This window comes from Pieris rapae, chromosome 21 (genome assembly GCF_905147795.1).
Source record: "Pieris rapae chromosome 21, ilPieRapa1.1, whole genome shotgun sequence".
NCBI classification, from domain to species: domain Eukaryota; kingdom Metazoa; phylum Arthropoda; class Insecta; order Lepidoptera; family Pieridae; genus Pieris; species Pieris rapae.
This window is the reverse complement of record NC_059529.1, coordinates 3,175,473-3,193,605: the sequence shown is the minus strand read 5'-3', so window position 1 is coordinate 3,193,605 and position 18,133 is coordinate 3,175,473. Positions and strand designations below refer to the sequence as shown.

Below are 18,133 nucleotides of genomic sequence, written 5' to 3'. Positions count from 1 at the left end.
ATTCTTCTGTAAAAACTTCTCTATAGGTGAAGGCCGAATATAAAAGTCCTCTCTCGATTGGTCTACTTGGATCCAGTTGGGACCAGCTGTTTTTTTTAAATTCGTCTTCCCAGCTAGCCACAGTTTCTATTATATTCTTCAGAATATAATAGATATCGTTGCTCCAACCTTGTACTAAGTTTCATCCATTGCTAGCATAGTAAAACTTGATGGGAACATAACATATATCACAATCTCCGCACGTGTTTACGTTATCATAATAAAAACTATGAACGGTAGTTTAAAGCACCTATGAGCTTTATCTCAGTAATTTATCGGGCACACTATATGTATGTCCGCATGTATCTAATATAAAAATCGTGATGTAAATATCTCACGATTAAGGATGCGACAGTTTTGAAGAGTGTGTTTACTTGAAACATCCTAGTTTAAGGCTTATCAGATTGTACAGTACTACATGATCATTTGTCAATCTAATAGGCAAGCATTGAGAGTGTCCATGGGCGGCGGTATCGCTTAACATTTTATTTTATTTTATTAGGTGAGCTTCCTGCCCGTTTGTCCCCTGTTCTTTAAAAAAAAAATTAAAAGAAAGGGGCATCGATGCAAGGCCGGGGATCGAAGCTATGACCTCTGGGAAATATATCTATAATAAAAGTGTTCATAGCAAATACCGGATCATTGAAAATAGTGGAACGGTATATAAATACTCGTCTAAGAAAACTATATAACAATAATAAAGCAAATCTTTACAAATGTTGTATGTACAGTAGATTTGCTATATGTATATTAATTTTCTTGTTATTCGATATCCTAACTCCCTTGAGTAACATTGATAGGAACCATCACGGTTAAAGTACACTAGCCTTTTCTAAATTCATATCCATGGCTTTCTTTCTCCATTCCATCCTGCTAACGCTTTCTATATGCTCTATCCACCTTTTACTGGTGCATTTAACTATACAATAGTTTGTTCTAATAGTGATATGATTCCTTTTCAAACTGCTCGAACGACTAAATGGCTATAGTAGACTAAAAATAATAGAAAAAATCCAACACATTAAACCCAATAATTAAATAGCATTTGAACTAATATAAAAACCGCTGCAAATTTTTTGTATCGTTAAATACAAAGAAATAACAAAATCATTCATAAATGTTGCAAAAAATTAACGGTTGCCCTTGTTATAATGATAGGGGTGTGATACACAGTTGCATAATTATGGCTGAGCCGTGGGTTCGACACCATTCATAGAAATCATCAGTAAATATTAATCTTTAAGCTTCCAACGAGTTCTTTCAAAACGTATAGCTAAAATAAATTAACAAAACAAATTAATTTTTTTCATTATTACGTTCATTTTTTTGTTAAAAAGAATGAAAAAAAAATGTATGTTAAATCGTGGTAGTATTTATATATTTTTTTCAGATCTAATTAATATAAATGATTTTACACTTGTATAAAAGTATTATTAAAGAATGTCATTTTGAGAAAAACACTTTTTTACGGAAGTAAGTTTTATTACGTAAGTTTAAAATTAATAACACATAAATAATACGAACTAACTTTATTGAACTAATACTTATTTGAACTTTATTTGAACTAACGGTTTTTTCTATTTGAGCTATTGCTATTGCATATTATTATATCCTTTACAATACGAGCAAGTGAAAAATATTATTTATACACTTACTCGTATTGTAAAGGAAATATGCTTAGAAGAACCAAAATTCATAAAAAAATATTTAAAAAAATTCAAAAAATGTATAGAAAATTATGTATTTGTTTTTTTTATATAAAGTAATTTTTATTTATAAGAGACTTTGACGTTTTAATCTTAGATAGAGTTTTCACGCGACAATTTCCTGTACAGTAAATGACTTACATAGAAAGTAGAAACAATTGGTTCACTCCCGATTTTTAAATGCATGAACTGTGGGTTAAGGTTGTGATTCAGACGAATCTTACCGCTGAGTCAGACAACCATCTGGTATAAATGTAATGAATTTTGATATACCGGTTTAAGTAAGTGGAGTAGTGTTGACTTAGTGGATTCAACTTGCGACACTCATTCCTGAGGTCATATGGTTCGATCCCCGGCTATAATAGCAAAGATTTCTTTTCTATGTCTGCATTTAAAATTCGCTTTAACGGAGAAGGAAAACATCATTTGGAAACCGGCTTCACCGGAAGGTGGTTGCAGCTCCTTACAAATGTTGTGTAAAAAAACTTGGCGATTAAAAAGAGTGGCGGATTATTGCCAGTTTTTCTCTTCCCTTTTTGCCCTTGATTTGAGAACTGGCAGTAAATGTAAATTCACAATTTATTTTATTGACGTTCATAAGAGTCTCTCCTCGCGAGTCGCGCCTCGAGTAGGTACTCCCCTCTAGTACTCGTTTATCTATATGAATAAATATACTTTTGTTTGTTTGTTTGTCAGCAAAAAGTCAGTGTGTGCCACAGCTAGTTGATCACCTACTTGCCTATTAGATTGACCAATGATCATTAAACAATTAAAATTAGGCTGAGGCCCAGACTGGGTCACTGGTTTGTTGTTGTTTGATGTTATGCCCGCTTATAAATCTCCATAAGTTTCAGCCAACTGAAGGTCTCAAATATAACATACTTATAAAAGGCCTCGCTTTAAGACGAGACCTTCAATTACAAACTGTTTTAAGTGGTTATGATTTGAGAAATGGCGATATAATCGTTAGTTACATTTGATTAGTTGACGGCTGATCTAAGGACGAGTGGCGCCTACAAAATAGCATGTCCCATTTTAAATTAAATTTTATCGAAACCTTTTTTGCGACTATGAATATTGCTGATAAAGTATTTCTAGTTATTTCAGTAGATTGATTAGATAGAGTTATTACATAAAAAATATTTATTTATTTATTTACACTTCGTTGCAAAGAAACACAATACATAAAAATTACAAGGGATGCAACGGGCGGCCTTATCGCTAACAAGCGATCTCTTCCAGTCAACCCTAGTAAGAAAAGAAAGAAAAAAAATGATAAGTGCAAGAAGTGCATAACCAGAAATTATATAAAAAAAATATATTTATGTTAATCTATAGAACCTTTATCTAGAGAAAATAAAAATAAAAAACAGAATATTAATAACTAACTAAAACTAAAAAGCTCATTTTAAGGATTCAAGAATAGCTAATAGCGATGTAAATTGTAATGTTATATAATACTCCGGGAATTCAAACTAAATATTTCATACTTTGTGGCTGTTTTTACGCGTTTACCATGTATGTACACTTTTATACGGCTTATTAAAGCAAGTTAGCTAACTTTATTGCAACGGGAGTCAAACCCGCTATATAAGTAAACCATTACACCGCGAAGACAGATGAAGTTCGTCTTCAACTTCGTGATCTTTATTTAATATTAATCAATCTTACCAAATAGCACTCGTAAACAGATTTGGTCACTACGTAAGAATAATCCCCGCTTAAAAGAATAATATTAGCGCTAATGGCTCGAAGCCAAAGTAAAAACGGGACTTCAATGGAGTTCCTGGATAAAAAACTTATATTAAATTGTAAAACTATCCACCGAACCAAGCAATCAAAGGACACGCCTAAACCGTCTCCCTAATAATTACAAACATTTCATTGTAACCAAATTGCTCTCATAAATCTCTATTTTGCACCATCAAAATGTCACAAAACCATTCATTATTTCTATTAAAATATCCATTTAAAATTGCTCACCCACAGAAGGCACGTTTGCCAAAAAAATACTGCACAAAGTCATAACACAATTATCTTGGACTGTATCATTCGCCGGCCATTATAAGCACATTTGCCCGAAATTCTATTTAATAACATGAAAACCACAAACGCATTTTGGATCCCCCAATAATTATACGTTACACGACATAGAACCCTTTTCTATTTACCTGGTTTTAGTTAGAAACTGACAGGTTCAATTCCGATTAAGAACTCGGTCTAATTCATCTAATTTCACGTTTAATTGCCGTATAGTGGAGTATATTATTAAAGCAATTACAAATCAACTCATTGGTGCTTATAGTATGTAAATGTTGGTGATTATGTGCACGCAACGTCGGTTAAGATAATAATAGAATCATTTGAAGATTTTCAGAATCGGTACGGTGAGCAAATATTGATTGTATGATATGATGTGAGGTCCAAGTGGCCTTTCAGTAAATAATTTTTATATTTCCTACAATTTTCTACATAAAATTAAACATTGCCACAGATGACATCGGATCAGATGAAAGTCGCCGCACATGCGCCAACAAGGCAACGTTTTCAAAATTTTAGCAGAAACCTGTTCCGTTATATTGTTTTGAAAAGTATAGTAAGAATAGAGAATATAATCTGATGGGGCTTGATTTTGTCAGAGAAACAGAATTTATAAGGATATAGGTCGATAAATCTAATCAACCAGATGACAAGTGTCACTGGCATATTTTATAAATGGCATTTGTCAATTGTCAAAAAAGGCGCAAGTTTGAGTATATAGTATCAGTAGTATAGTCAGAAAAATAAAAAAGGCGAAGTCAAAAGCACGAAGCTTAAAAAAATATCCAAAATGAAGTAAATGTTCCGTTGAATGAAGTATTGATACATATTTTAACTTAAGTTAACTGATAAAAAGACCAAAGTCACCAATAATATCAAAGGTTGACGTGAGACTAATTTCAGTTGTCGGCGTGTCAAGGGCTTGTCAATTTTTAACGCATTTTGACAGGAGGGTATCAACGTGTTTGAAAGTGTTACGTTAAGAAATAGCTGAAGGTTATTTTGATTGTTCCTTTCGCCATAGCGGCCATTTTAAATTACTCAATATTTTTGTGGAAGTGTGTTTTGTAAAGTTTATATGTTATATCATAATGTAAAGGCATATTGTTATGCTGTTACACAGAAGTCAACTATATTATTTTTGTTTTTGTTTTTTTTTATATATAAAGCTCATCTGATGTTTAGAGATATGTACCAACTACCACATCAACACTTATACCGCAAGGAGGCTCGCCAGTGTGTTGCCGGCATTTTATGATTTGGAAAGCTCTTTTCTCTCTACTCTTTAAGTCGCACCAATTTAATTTTATTTAAGTTATCTATGGTGTTTAATTTGTGTGAGAAATGTTATTACTTATGAGTAAAATAAAAATATCTAAGAACAACTCTAGTTTAAAATTTAGCGTATTTGGGTCTTTTATATCTACTAAATAGTATAAGGTATATATAATTTAAAAAGCTCCGCAAAATACAAAGGATACTTAATAATTTTATGTATATCTTTCTTATTACATAGTACCTATCAGAGTTGCCATGACTTAATTTGCCATGCCATGCAAATTCAGTCATGCCAACTGTAAATATAATAATAATAATATATAATATTACAAAGCTCAAAGCTTTGTTTATTTCAACTTTATAATCTCGAACTCGATATGAACTTTTTTTTGTCAATATCCCGATGAAATCTATAAGAAGAATTATTAGCGCAGTAGGAACCTACAACAATATTCCTAAGTAACTTTTTATCCTTATTCATAGAATATTCCACATTCCCAAATCGCGGGTATGTCTTAGCTAATAAAAGGCTTTTACTAAAACCCTCGCCGCACGCGCCGGCCCACTCACGCAATCCTCGATTGATTGACAGCTGCCAATCCACAAATCATCGCTATAATAGGTTCATTTCGGCCAATTAGAGTCGCAGACGCACCCACTGTGAAATATTAAACCACCTTATATGAATATTGAATATTAAAATGTGATAAATGTTGACTGGAGGCGATTATGACCCTTTAAACGAAAATAAAATTTATTATTGGTGGCTTTATTCAGGCGTTATAGGCAAAGGGGCGACTTAAATAGAACGCAATATCCGTATGAGTTTCATTGTAACATACAACATAGCTTACATTGAGCGTTTCTTTAGGCAGTTCTTGCTACGCATTATATGGAACCACTGAAGTATTTCCTAACCAGTTGGACTAAAGGTCCTTTAAGAAAAACATGTCTTAAAATGCCAACAACGCACTTGCGACCCTCTGGCAATGTGAGTGTCCATGGGCAGTGGTATCAATTAATATCAGGTGAGCCCCCTACCCGTTTGCCTCCTATAACATAAAAAAAAACGAAAAGTTCGTAAGAACTTACCTACACAAATAAATAAATCTACACACACTATGTTACATCCTATATATTTCTTAGATCTAGGCTATATTTTTATTATGATTATTTATTATTCTAATAGGCAAGTGATCAGCCTCTGTCATATTCAGTGCCTGACACGCCGTCGACGGTTTTGGTACACGATTTTTCAAAATACATCTTTAAAAACCTATGTGTTGAGATGTATAAGTTTCAGATAGATTCATTCAAAAATTGGGTACTGTGCTTATATTGGAACTGAAGGTATTACAAGCATTTCAAGGCCTTATATAAATCAAATATAAGTCAGTATATAATACATATTAACAGAGTGAATGCTTAAACAATGTATACAAAGTAATAGCTGGAAATTTAAAAAAAAATATGGCGAATTTCGATTAAGTACCTAATGAATATTTGAAAATATGTATGAATGTATATTATTAGTTTTATTAAAAAAATACATTTTCGGATCTGAGGGGTCGACATACAGCACATTGGGTGCCGAAAACTCGAGATGGCAATGGAGTAAAATCCGAGAACTCGAGAAAAAAAAAGAGCACTTAATTTTTAAAGAGAGAAAATACGGCTTGAAATAAGGTATAATTTTCCTACAATATTTTCTCATATAAAATCTTTGGTATAGAAGACAGGTAGACCAGAAGCAAACAAAACAGTTTCTTTATCAAAAGTCATAGGTGAATAATAAAATTACTTAATGAAGATTACTGGCCTGAGGCCTAAAGTTAGTAGCACATTTCAAAACAAAGGAGCATTATTCGGAAATTTATTATAGTTTAGATAATTATGACCGTTTTTACTGCTGTTTCTGATAGAGATTTATGTTACCTCTGAGGTATACTTTTATGTGTAATCAAAAGGTGATGTGAATCAAACCTAAGTAGGCCCACCTGAAAGTGATATCGATGTTATGAGTTACCACTTATAGGTATAATTTTATGTTATATATCTATTCGACATCCACAAAAAAACTGTCAGGTTTATGTTTTTATTGTAAACTTTTTTTTTCTGTTTATGCATTTATTTATATTATTGTCTACAATAAATATATTATACTATGTTCCATTATACAATGTTATTTGTTGACGAATCAATGCTGTTCTTAGCGATACCATCCTCTACCAACTCCTACTTAGTGAGGCATAATTGAAAACGTTATTCAACTTCCGTATACACTACTTACAGACAATCGTTGATAAAATCCTTACTTGATCAATTCGTAGAAAGATTAAGTGTATGAAATAGTGGATTGTCTAGGTGTACGATTTTAGCAGCAGCAGTACGATTCATCCAATAGATGCCTATAACACCGTCGAGAGGTCTAAAAGGCTGGTTTCCTTTGCTCTTACAAAAAAAATATCGATAAACACCAAGAACAAGGTTCTTAGTTCTGCTGTTTATAGACAATAGGAGAACTACGAAGAATGTCACATTTCGCGCTTTCTTTAAAACACTACCATAAGAAATTATTGCATAAAAAACAACCTACGTTTAATATAGTGAAACCCGTGATTAGGTCCTTATTAAAACAATAAATTAAATAGATAAAAACTCCTTGAATTAACGCCGATAAATCAGTCAATAAGGCGCACGTCAGTTACATGGCTTGAAATATGTTTTAGTCCTTCCAAATTCAAGTTTAATTCGGATCGGAATTAATTGGGATAAAAGGAAGAAATCGATGTTTTAGAAGCCCAATAGTCATGGGAAAATTGTTGGAATTCGCGAACCGCGATTATCCCTCAATTTCCATTGACTGGCAAATTGCTGATGCTAAATTGTTGCATCTGTCAAACTCGTGCGTGGCTATGTAATCCAAACCAATTTCTATCCATTTACTAAATCTAAATAATTGTTCTGGGAAGGGTTAGACTTTTTTAGGAATTAGTAAAAAATAATTTTTAAAACTCACGTTAATTTTTAGTCTAAAAGGCTGTTTAAAATATACTTAGGGATTGTAATATGGGTAATAAATTGGAAACCAGACAGGACTTACAGTTGGCCTACTACGTACTGAAAGTCTTGTAGTGTTCCAGCCGAGTGTACTCCAAGAACTGGGTTTCTTAGTACCTATGGATATGTGTAGGTTATATGCGATACCAAGGGCAACCAGCCCGTTGCAGAGATCTCCGTTATACAGGACGTTGCGCCTACTGAATGCTGTCTCCATCGACATATTTGTAGGTTCAATAGGTGAATTCACGGTAGCAATATTGTGTATATTATGTGTTTAACTATGTGTACTGTATTATATTTTATTAAATGTTTCTCGACATTATCGTATTGGCATAGGCTGTAAGGATAATTTTTGTATTTCTGTAATAAATAAATACTTTAGTATTAAATTGTATAGCGCAGATTCCTGGCAAAATTGTTTCGGTTTACAATTCGCACAACCTACAAGAAACAGACACAGAACCGTGTTTGTATCTGGGTGCTACGGGACTACATTGTGGACTACATTCGTGCTACTAATATTGATTTTAGGAATTTAGCTTGGTTACAACACTTCTCACATATTAGACCTTAAGGGACAGTTAGATTCGATCCATATACATTTGTTTCGTATAATTAAATAACGCTCTAGTTGTCTATCATTTTCTATGTACCACATGAAAAACAAACAGAAACTCTTGGTAGTTTTTTATTAAGTTCGGCCACTGCCGAGTTAAGTGGAATGTAACTAGTAGCGACATCCCTTGGTGACATGTGACATATCGTGGTTCAGTCAGTTCCAACTAGATGGCGTTGTTCGACAATTATATAATTATATCTAAATTGAGCAATTTGTAAACCTCGTAGTCATTATAACAAATTTGTCCTAGTCAATTAAAGTTTTTTGTTATAATGAAGTTGTCTTAATAAATTGAAACTGTGACGTTAAGTTTCAAAATTTGTTAACAGATTGCGTGTTGTATATTTTTTATATTTGTATTTTAAGTCCAGTTATACCTAAAATGTAATACCTTGTACGTTTAGAGTTAATTGAATGAGGCAAAGAGAAAAATAATTAAAAACTTCTTAAATTTACTTCTAAAATACCTAATGAATTTTATAATCTTAAATACATATAATGATAATAACCCCCTATAAAGTTATTCTTCACCGAAATAAGGAAAGTTGGGTTACACTTTTTGAAGCCTTACCTATGAATTCTAAATGTGTAAGCTCAGTTTTAATATACTTTAAATTTATCTGGGTATTGTTATTATACATCTTGATATTGATGTATTATTTCATCTATGTGAGTAGTATAGCTATTTTTTAGTATAGTTTTAATAAACTAAGTAGGGAAAGTCAGATTAGTTATTTAACTAATCTACATTCGTGTTTACAACTTCTATTGCCTCTATCAATTTTATATGGCTCATAATACTTGTCTTTACGTAATATAATTAGGTTTAGTTAGGTAATGTTCATATCTAAGCATTCAATTAAGTCCCAATTAATTTAATAATCGATTTGATTAAACGTTATTAATTAATTATTTAATGTTAAAATAAAAATAAAACAAAATGATAATTTCATAATTCTTTTCTTAAATTTTATCATAGCCTCTTAAATTAACTTAAACACTATTTACAAAGGAACGTTAAAACTATAGTCATTTACAAGTCCGGTAATCTAAAGGTAATATTTTTTGGTAACTTTAGTTATCCACCTATCACAATAAATAAACATCTTAGAAACATAACAATAATTATAAACAATCAGTCTTTAGTAAAGATCAAACTTAGATGAATGATAAATGAGTACCGTTAACTAAATCAAATAATACTGAAAATTATAATACTATAAGTGATCACTTTGGTAGGTTAGGTACTCAGAATTGATTTGTACGACGGGTTTAGCGTTTCATAATATCTTCTATTGAAAAACCCAGAGGCCTCTTCGGTGGCTCGACTGGTGAAGCCTGAGACACATGTATAGGGTACGCTTGGGGCGGAGGTGATGGCTTGTGAGACAGATCCAATAAGGGGCTCTCTGACGCCTGACTTGTGGATGACACTTCCTGACATCCTTCCAGGTGCTCTATATGATGCTTGTTCGCTTCACTATGTGTTAATAGATGCGTTTTCAAATTCGACCTTTGGTTAAAACTTTTGTTGCATACGGGACACTTGTGTGGTGACTCCTCCATATGAAGAATCTTGTGAACCGCCAACGTTCGCGACTGGCAAAACCCTTTGCCGCATTCCGTACATTTGAAAGGTTTTTCTTTCGAATGAATGTACCTGAAATAATAGAATAACATTAGTAAACGCCACTTTCACATTGAGTTCACGACATATTGATTCCAAAGGTTCTATCGAAAGATATCGCAGGTAATTTGTTCGACGGTGCGCGTTGAAAATGGTCATCGGATAGAACAAAAACTGGTTTGAACGCGTGCGGCCTCGCGACCTCACAAAAAGGTTTTGTTTTTTTAACTTTCTTATCACCATGCCTTAAATTACATTGAGGAACATCGCGTGACATTTATAATTAAGTATAAGCATTGTACAAAACCTACCTGTGGTCTCTAAGATGATCCTGTCTTCTGAAAGCTTTTCCGCAGATATCGCATGAGTAGGGCCTCTCATCAGTGTGTGTTCTTTCGTGAATTAACAAGTTGTATGACTTTGTGAACTGGCGGTTGCAGTATTTGCAAATAAATTGCTTCTTTGGTCTGGTTCCTGCAACTCCTGGTGCTCTCATTGGTGCAGGGTTTCTTCCTGGCATTCTCTGTGCCATAGACGGGTATCGTAGAGTATGATGGTATAAGGCAGCATTTCTTATCCACTGGTTGACTAGCATTGCGTGGTATGGAGCGGAAGGTGGTAAGGTGGCGACTTGTGGTTGGACGTAAGGAGTAGGATAATTGTATGGGACTTTATCGTAGGAGTATGGGGCTTGCATTGCTCTGTAGTTGGGGTACTGCGGCGCGGGCCACGCCTGGTGTCTAGATACAATCACAGCGGCTGGTGTGTCGTCTGTCGGCGTGTGCGGCGGCGTCGGCAAAGGTGGAGACGGCCTCTCTAACTTCACAAGGGCTTCGATCGGAAAATCTGGCGGATAGCCTGAAAAAAAATTATATTTAGAAATTTGAAGTTGCAAACTTAACATTCTATAGATAAGATTATCATGATTCACTTCTATTATCAAGATTAAATAACGCAAATATGTATAAATTATTACGAAATAATTAATATGGAATAATAACTGACCTACATATAGGTAATGTAATGTAAATGTAATGTGATAAAATGTTAGTATTTAAACTCTATTTATTTATGCAATCAAAAACTATTAACACCACTGAGTTAAATCTAACATTACTTATAGTGAATGTAAGTAAAAACAAAATAAAAACCTAATAAAGACACTCACTATGGTTATCCTCGATAATTTCTTCTTCCTCTTCCTCGATATTAATATCGTCTGAACTGTCAACACTGTACGCCTTATCTTCCATTGCGAGACAATCCATAAAACAAAACACTACACAACACTTATGTCCACAAACCGGGTATGACAGACAACCAGCTTGCGTGAGCGCGGAAAGTGTAATGAGCCTGTGTGCGTTCGCTGTCGACCTCTGTGTGAAGGTAGGGGGCGATCAAAGGCGCCGCCACCAGCGCCTGTGCCGGCTCCCGAAGCAGCCTAACCCCACCCAGTAGGCGTGGCCTACCGAGAACTGCCTTCGCAATCGATTACCGACTATCGCAAATAGATGCAACGACCACTTTCCCTAAAAGCACGGGGTTCCATGTAGCCACGTTGAATAAAGAGAATAGAACTTTGTCACAGTAACTTTGGTGAATTTATTACGTTTTAGAATGGACGAATGCAAATTTTTTGGTGACAGAACATCTCCGGTAAAGCTATTAGGAGCGAATTGCTGTCATAATTGCGTTTTGTAGGCAAGTCTTTGTATAGGCTTTGCATATTTCATAGCCATTTAGGTATGCAAAACAACTCTATTAAATTCTATTTTTTATGTCTTAAGTGGAATAAATATTTATATTTTTGTTATTCTGTAACAATAGACTACTTCGTATATTCATCAAGGACTTTTAAAATACTTAAATCTCTAACTTTAGAAAGCGTTCGATAATAAAGCAATGTTAGTGGACATAGGTAGGTATTTATTATTTTACTTATTTCATTACTCAAAATAATTGTACCAATGTCATTAAACCTAACTTATAATTTATGATTTCTAATTGAATTTAAACATTTCTACTTAAATTAATACTTAAGGTATGTTCATTAACTTACTAGGCTATCTCCTTTTGCATTAATGGACGGAAAATAAAAAATAAGTATATATTTTTAGTAGCAATTAATGAGTATAATAATAAGTAACAATTCACACAAATTTAGATCGCGTCGGACATTTTATGTATGTTTGCAATAAATAAATGGACCACGCAAAATTAAAATGCGTTTAATATAATTACAAATATATATATAACAATCTTACTAATTATACACTTTGATAGGTATGTTTTATTGAACCAGCTATACACAGTTCGTTTTCTTTATACAATTACTATATCTCTATTCTATATAGAAAACTAGAGATTTCCAATGAATTTTGGATTATATTTAACCTTACTTAATCACTCTTATACAACGCGTAACTTAGAAATATGAATGTTTAATTTTTCTTAAAATTTCGTCTAAAAGTTCGCGGAATTTCGCCCACACGTCAATATTTTCGATTTACTTGACATTGAACATTAGTAAACGTTAAACCTCTATACTCTATAGTCTATACCACATACGTCATACGAAGTACATTTAGATGCGAATACACAAACACCGGTCAGGTGAGACCCGACACGAGCGGCATTCTTTGAGAGCTGATCAAAAGATCCGACGCAAACATTGACTAACCAGAAACTACTAGTAACGTCCCGTGGCTGTACACGTTTAATTAAGAATCTATATTACATACTAATTGTTTAATACTATGTTTTGTTAACTGAAGTAAAGTTTATAAGCTATAGGTATGCATTTTATTGAAGTATTTCTTCTTTAAAATAATTATTCTTCTGGTAACTTATAAGCAGTTTGCTTCGAAATTCATATATAAAACTACATGTATATAAAAAATACAATTTTAGCTACGGTGTATGAATATGATGTTGTATAAAATCAAACTCACTAATATTTATAGGGCCTAATCAAATAGACCGTGTCAGTATGTTTTTTATGAATATTAGAATGATGAAAGAAAACAGAATGCTTGCAGACACTATACTTCGAATTGTGTTCTCTAAAGAAAAGCATAGTGGCGCAGTAGCAAATATGACATGCTAGTAAGACTCCTAGTAAATTATTTCAATTGTTAAATTTCAAACCATTGAGTAAAAATACTTTATTAATTTATAAACGTAGGCGACTCTTGTCTTGTAATTTAGAAACTGATACGATAGATACCTATAGAAATATAAATTATTAAGCACGTGCATATTACTATTTACCATTGGTGATAAATATAATATAAAGTTAATAAGATAACTAACAATATTATATAATTTCGTTCCTGAAAAGCGTTTACTAAGCTGGTCTAAATAACAAAATCTGATGCAGTCTGATGCAGGATGTTGAGCATAGCATTTCCATTCCAATACAAATTGTTTAAGAAATGAACCAATACCTATAGCGGGTAACAGGCTATAGGAAGGTACATATCAGTGATACATATCAGAATGAGCCTAGCAGACTAAAATAAGGATGGCCCATGGCGACGTGTATCTCGTTCGTACATATAAAGTTTCTCATGTAAATAAAAATATATTATAATAATTAAATTGCATAACAAAAAATGCATTCGAAATAAACAAAACTACAGACCAACAAACCCAACCTTTTTATGTGATAAACCCAGCTTTTGATGTTACAAGCGATTGACACATTAAATACTTGGTAATACAGATCAATTTTCATTGCATCAGATGGACCATTTAAGTACAGCTGCCAAGGAGACTTTGTTGATTTAAAGTTGAAATTATTGCGACGAAAGAATTAAATTACAACAAGGCTTGTTGTGTAAAAGATCCATTTATAAGTGCTACTATATCAAACATTAGTTATTAATTATAAATAAATTTTCGTTTGTAACACCGACGCAGCTATTTTCCTAAGCTGGTCAGAGTTAGACGGGTAAAAGTCTTTTTGAACTTCTACATCTAAAAGCTTCCTGGTGGACAGAAAGCTCACCTGTTATTAAGTGATACCGCCGCACATAGACACTCAAGTCATTGCCAGAACAGTCAAGAACGCTGCAGTCCTTTTAAGAATTGGTACGCTCTATTCTTAAAGAACCTTAATTCAAATTGGTTCGAGACTATTTCAGTGGGCAGCTCGTTCTACATAGTTGTGGTGTGCGGCAGAAATTGCTTCAAGACACGCTCAGTTATGGAAAGAAAGTTGGCCGTATGTTTTAAATAAAAATAAACAGATTTCTATAAACATGAAGAATGTATCGTCGGAAATAAAAATCTAGCTGCGCAACCCTATATGAGTCTTGTCTTCCGTTTCTTAGACCATTTTTATCCCACAGTTCTAAAAAAAAGTCTGAAACATGTTGTCAATTTTTGGTATTGCGACATGCCATTTTTCTCGTAATCTTACAATGTAAGAGCGAGTATTTTATCAACACATAGAAAGTCCATTGGTGCACAGCCGGGGATCGAACTTACGACCTCAGGGATAGGAACGGCACGGCCAAGCCTACGCTGCTCACAGAATACTTTTAACATAATGTAAATATTGCCTGAAGGGCAATTTGTAGAAAATCAAAACGTAATTGAATTTAACGGATCAAAGACTAACATAAATTTGAATATTAATTCTTCAGATAGGGACGTTGATTTATCTTAAATAAGAATCTAACCCCCTCAACGACGAAACATAAAATAGCCATTGATTATATTTTTTAATATTCTCTGCCTTCACAGTTTAGAAGAAGATTTTTTGCTTGGACAAAGAGTTAGCGTGGCGACTTTAGATCTTGTATGTATGCAATAAATTGACTTATGAAAGACGCACTTGGTGCGCCCCTGAGACTAAATCTTAGGAATTGGTCCAATGGTTCAGGGTTTCTGCCCATTTCTTTTACAATAAAAACCGCCGAATCTCCGCCTTTTACTAGAAGCTATATACGATAAAAATTGTGTAACTTCAGATTATGGGGTTGACAATTTTTTTTCATTCGTATATACAAACCATGAAATCAATTGCATGACTTAAGGATGGAGACGTAAGTGATAAACTCATAAACGTGGTAGTAAAATTGAGATAACATCATTCATTTGCTTGGCAAAATAGAATCATTTAAAATTAGATAACACTAGATTAAGATGACGTGTGAATGTTACGCAAGTATTTATGATATTGACATTTTCTTATGTAAGATTTTTTTACCTTAAAAACCGACGAGCCTCCGCCTTTTACTGGAAACTATATACTATATGAAAGTTTGTATAAGATCAGGAGTTTATAATGTGTATCGACAACTTTTTTACATACAAACAATGAAAATCATTTAATTGATATTTTAAAATAGAAATGTCTGTAAACCTAATATATTGACTAATTCGCTATTTTAAGTGAATATTATTTTTGAAAGAGTTTATGTCGGGATTCCATAGTTTCAGAATCAATACCTAAATCCTGACGTGTGTAACAAAATAATGTTAAACCTTCATATCTAATCACCTCCGACATCTCCAACAATTGCCTCATAAAACCTTGGAAACAGGAAATATGTAGCAAAAAGCTAATAAAAACTCGAAAAATCTGCAATTAGGTAATTTTAGCTCAAGGTAAAATCTGTTTGCATAGGAACATGAAAGACGCCGACAATGAATGGGCAAAGTACAAACTAAGTGCAAACATACCGACTTTATGATTGAAATAATGGTATTAGGCGCCCAGTCAGCCACCGTTTTCTTTAAAATGCCGGCAATACAAAGGATTTACAAATGAAGAGATAAAAATTCTTAAAAGCGATAAGCTTAACCTGTATGACCTTTTGTTTCAAAATCGTATTCAATATAGAAAATAAAAACAATGGTTTTGAAAAAAGAACGCGTGGTTTGAAATGAATTTTGCAATATTCGAAATTTGAATTACCTACTGTGTTCAAACTTCAAAGTTCTGGCGATTGTGTATTTAGTGAAAATTAGTACTGAGAATTTTGATTAACGATTGAATCATGATCGTATGATTTCAAATTTGTAATTTAATCGTTTTAACATTGAAATGATTAATATATAATCAACAGTTGCTTGTTGCGAATTAATAATTGAGTGTAATGTTACACATTTAAACGCATTTTTTGTAAACATTAATGTCGTTGGTATATATGTATATAATCATAATAAAATGTACATGCCTTATCACGGTAGTGATAAAAGACATGATCTGCTAATAAATACAGACGAGCTAAGTAACTTTTAATAAATGGAGCTCCATTTATACACCTGGGAATAAAAGATCGAAGAATACGAAGAAGAGAAGATGATGAAACGGTTACTACTGTTTGAAGAAGAGAAGGATTGATGTTTGCCTTTCTCTTCTTCAAACTCATCGTGTTCGTAAAATAATAAATATATCAACCAAGATAACGATAGAAAACACTCGATTCTACAGCCTAAGTTATCTTTTTTCCAACAGTCATTTTAAAACAAATGATAATGTATTTTTATAATAGGTATGTCGGTACAGAATACAACAGCTTGTATGCAATAACTCATTAATTAACTTGATTAATCGAATGCATTTAGATTTGAATTAAATCGTCAATTAGCCGATCATTATCTCTTACATGTATTTTAATGCATTATAATGATTCACACAACTTAATTAATAAAACAAGCGCGATGTAAAGTAATGATTTAAGACTTACTTGTATTCGATATAATTGACGATTTTATTTTGTTTAAATATATATGTATGTTTTTTTATATATATAGGTATATAGGTAGGTTAGTAGGTTTTAGTGGGTATTGGTCACCCAGTCTCTGAATAGCAGAGATTTTGGTGTGGGTAGAGTCCCACATACCCCTGCTACTTTTTAAGGCATGCGCAAATTCATTTCCACCTCATAATAAAAAGGTATATAAGTAGAAAATAATCACTGGCTTTGAATGTTTTGAATCTCTAGAAAAGCTTCCGAATTCGTATAGAATACAAACTTCTAACTTAAAAATAGGAGATAGATGAATGAAATTCCCAGAGATATTTGTAATCTGTATCACTATTGCCTACTCTATCTAAGGGAAATCAATTGAGATCTGACACTGGCTACGCATTGGCTGCTATCAACAATAGCCACTGTGTATGTTATAATAATGTACTTACATTTTAGAAATATATGTTAAAACCATCGTTGGTATAATGTAATTTACTTTTTAATTTCGAACATATAAATATAAGTACCTTATTCTTAACCTACATAGTAATAATTTTTGATAATAATAAGCGGGTGACGGAGTGCGCGATGTAGTAGTTCCCAGCTATGTGATATATCTTGCTTTTCCGTATTGATATCATCGATGGCGATCACAGCAGTCAAATGTTTAGAAAAAATATATAGGAAAAAGTGTTCTTCTGCACCAAGATTATTTAATTTCTATGTATTAAATAAAAAATGTCTCTTGTGGACTAAATAACTGCTTTCAGCTAATATATTATGAAACGTTGCAATATTATCATAAACGTTTCTTGTCGCTAAAACGTATTATCGTGACATCCATTATGTATTAATGGGACAATTCACAGGTAGTCGTTGATATGAGTTCAAAGTAGCCGATAAACGATGAAAGAGACCGCGACTGATAGCTGATAAGGGACATCAGAAAAGCCGGCTGTTACGGTAGCATATTTCCACTAATAATTTTATTGCAAAACTTTTGATCATGCCGAAAATATTGCGTCACTGATATTGCTCGATTGGGACCGACACC

At 33.0% G+C, this 18,133-nt stretch overlaps 1 protein-coding gene across 1 annotated transcript; it reads right to left on the bottom strand.

Moving 5' to 3' along the window:
• Window positions 1-9,689: 9,689 nt before the first annotated feature.
• LOC110995035 (protein odd-skipped) lies at window positions 9,690-11,735 on the bottom strand. The gene is made up of 3 exons (XM_022261996.2): window positions 11,541-11,735; window positions 10,684-11,230; window positions 9,690-10,405 (listed from the first exon to the last, which is right to left on the bottom strand). The coding sequence occupies exons 1-3, from the start codon at window positions 11,638-11,640 to the stop codon at window positions 10,018-10,020; spliced, it is 1,035 nt and encodes a 344-aa protein (XP_022117688.2). The 5' UTR covers window positions 11,641-11,735; the 3' UTR covers window positions 9,690-10,017.
• Between the last annotated feature and the right edge of the window lie 6,398 nt (window positions 11,736-18,133).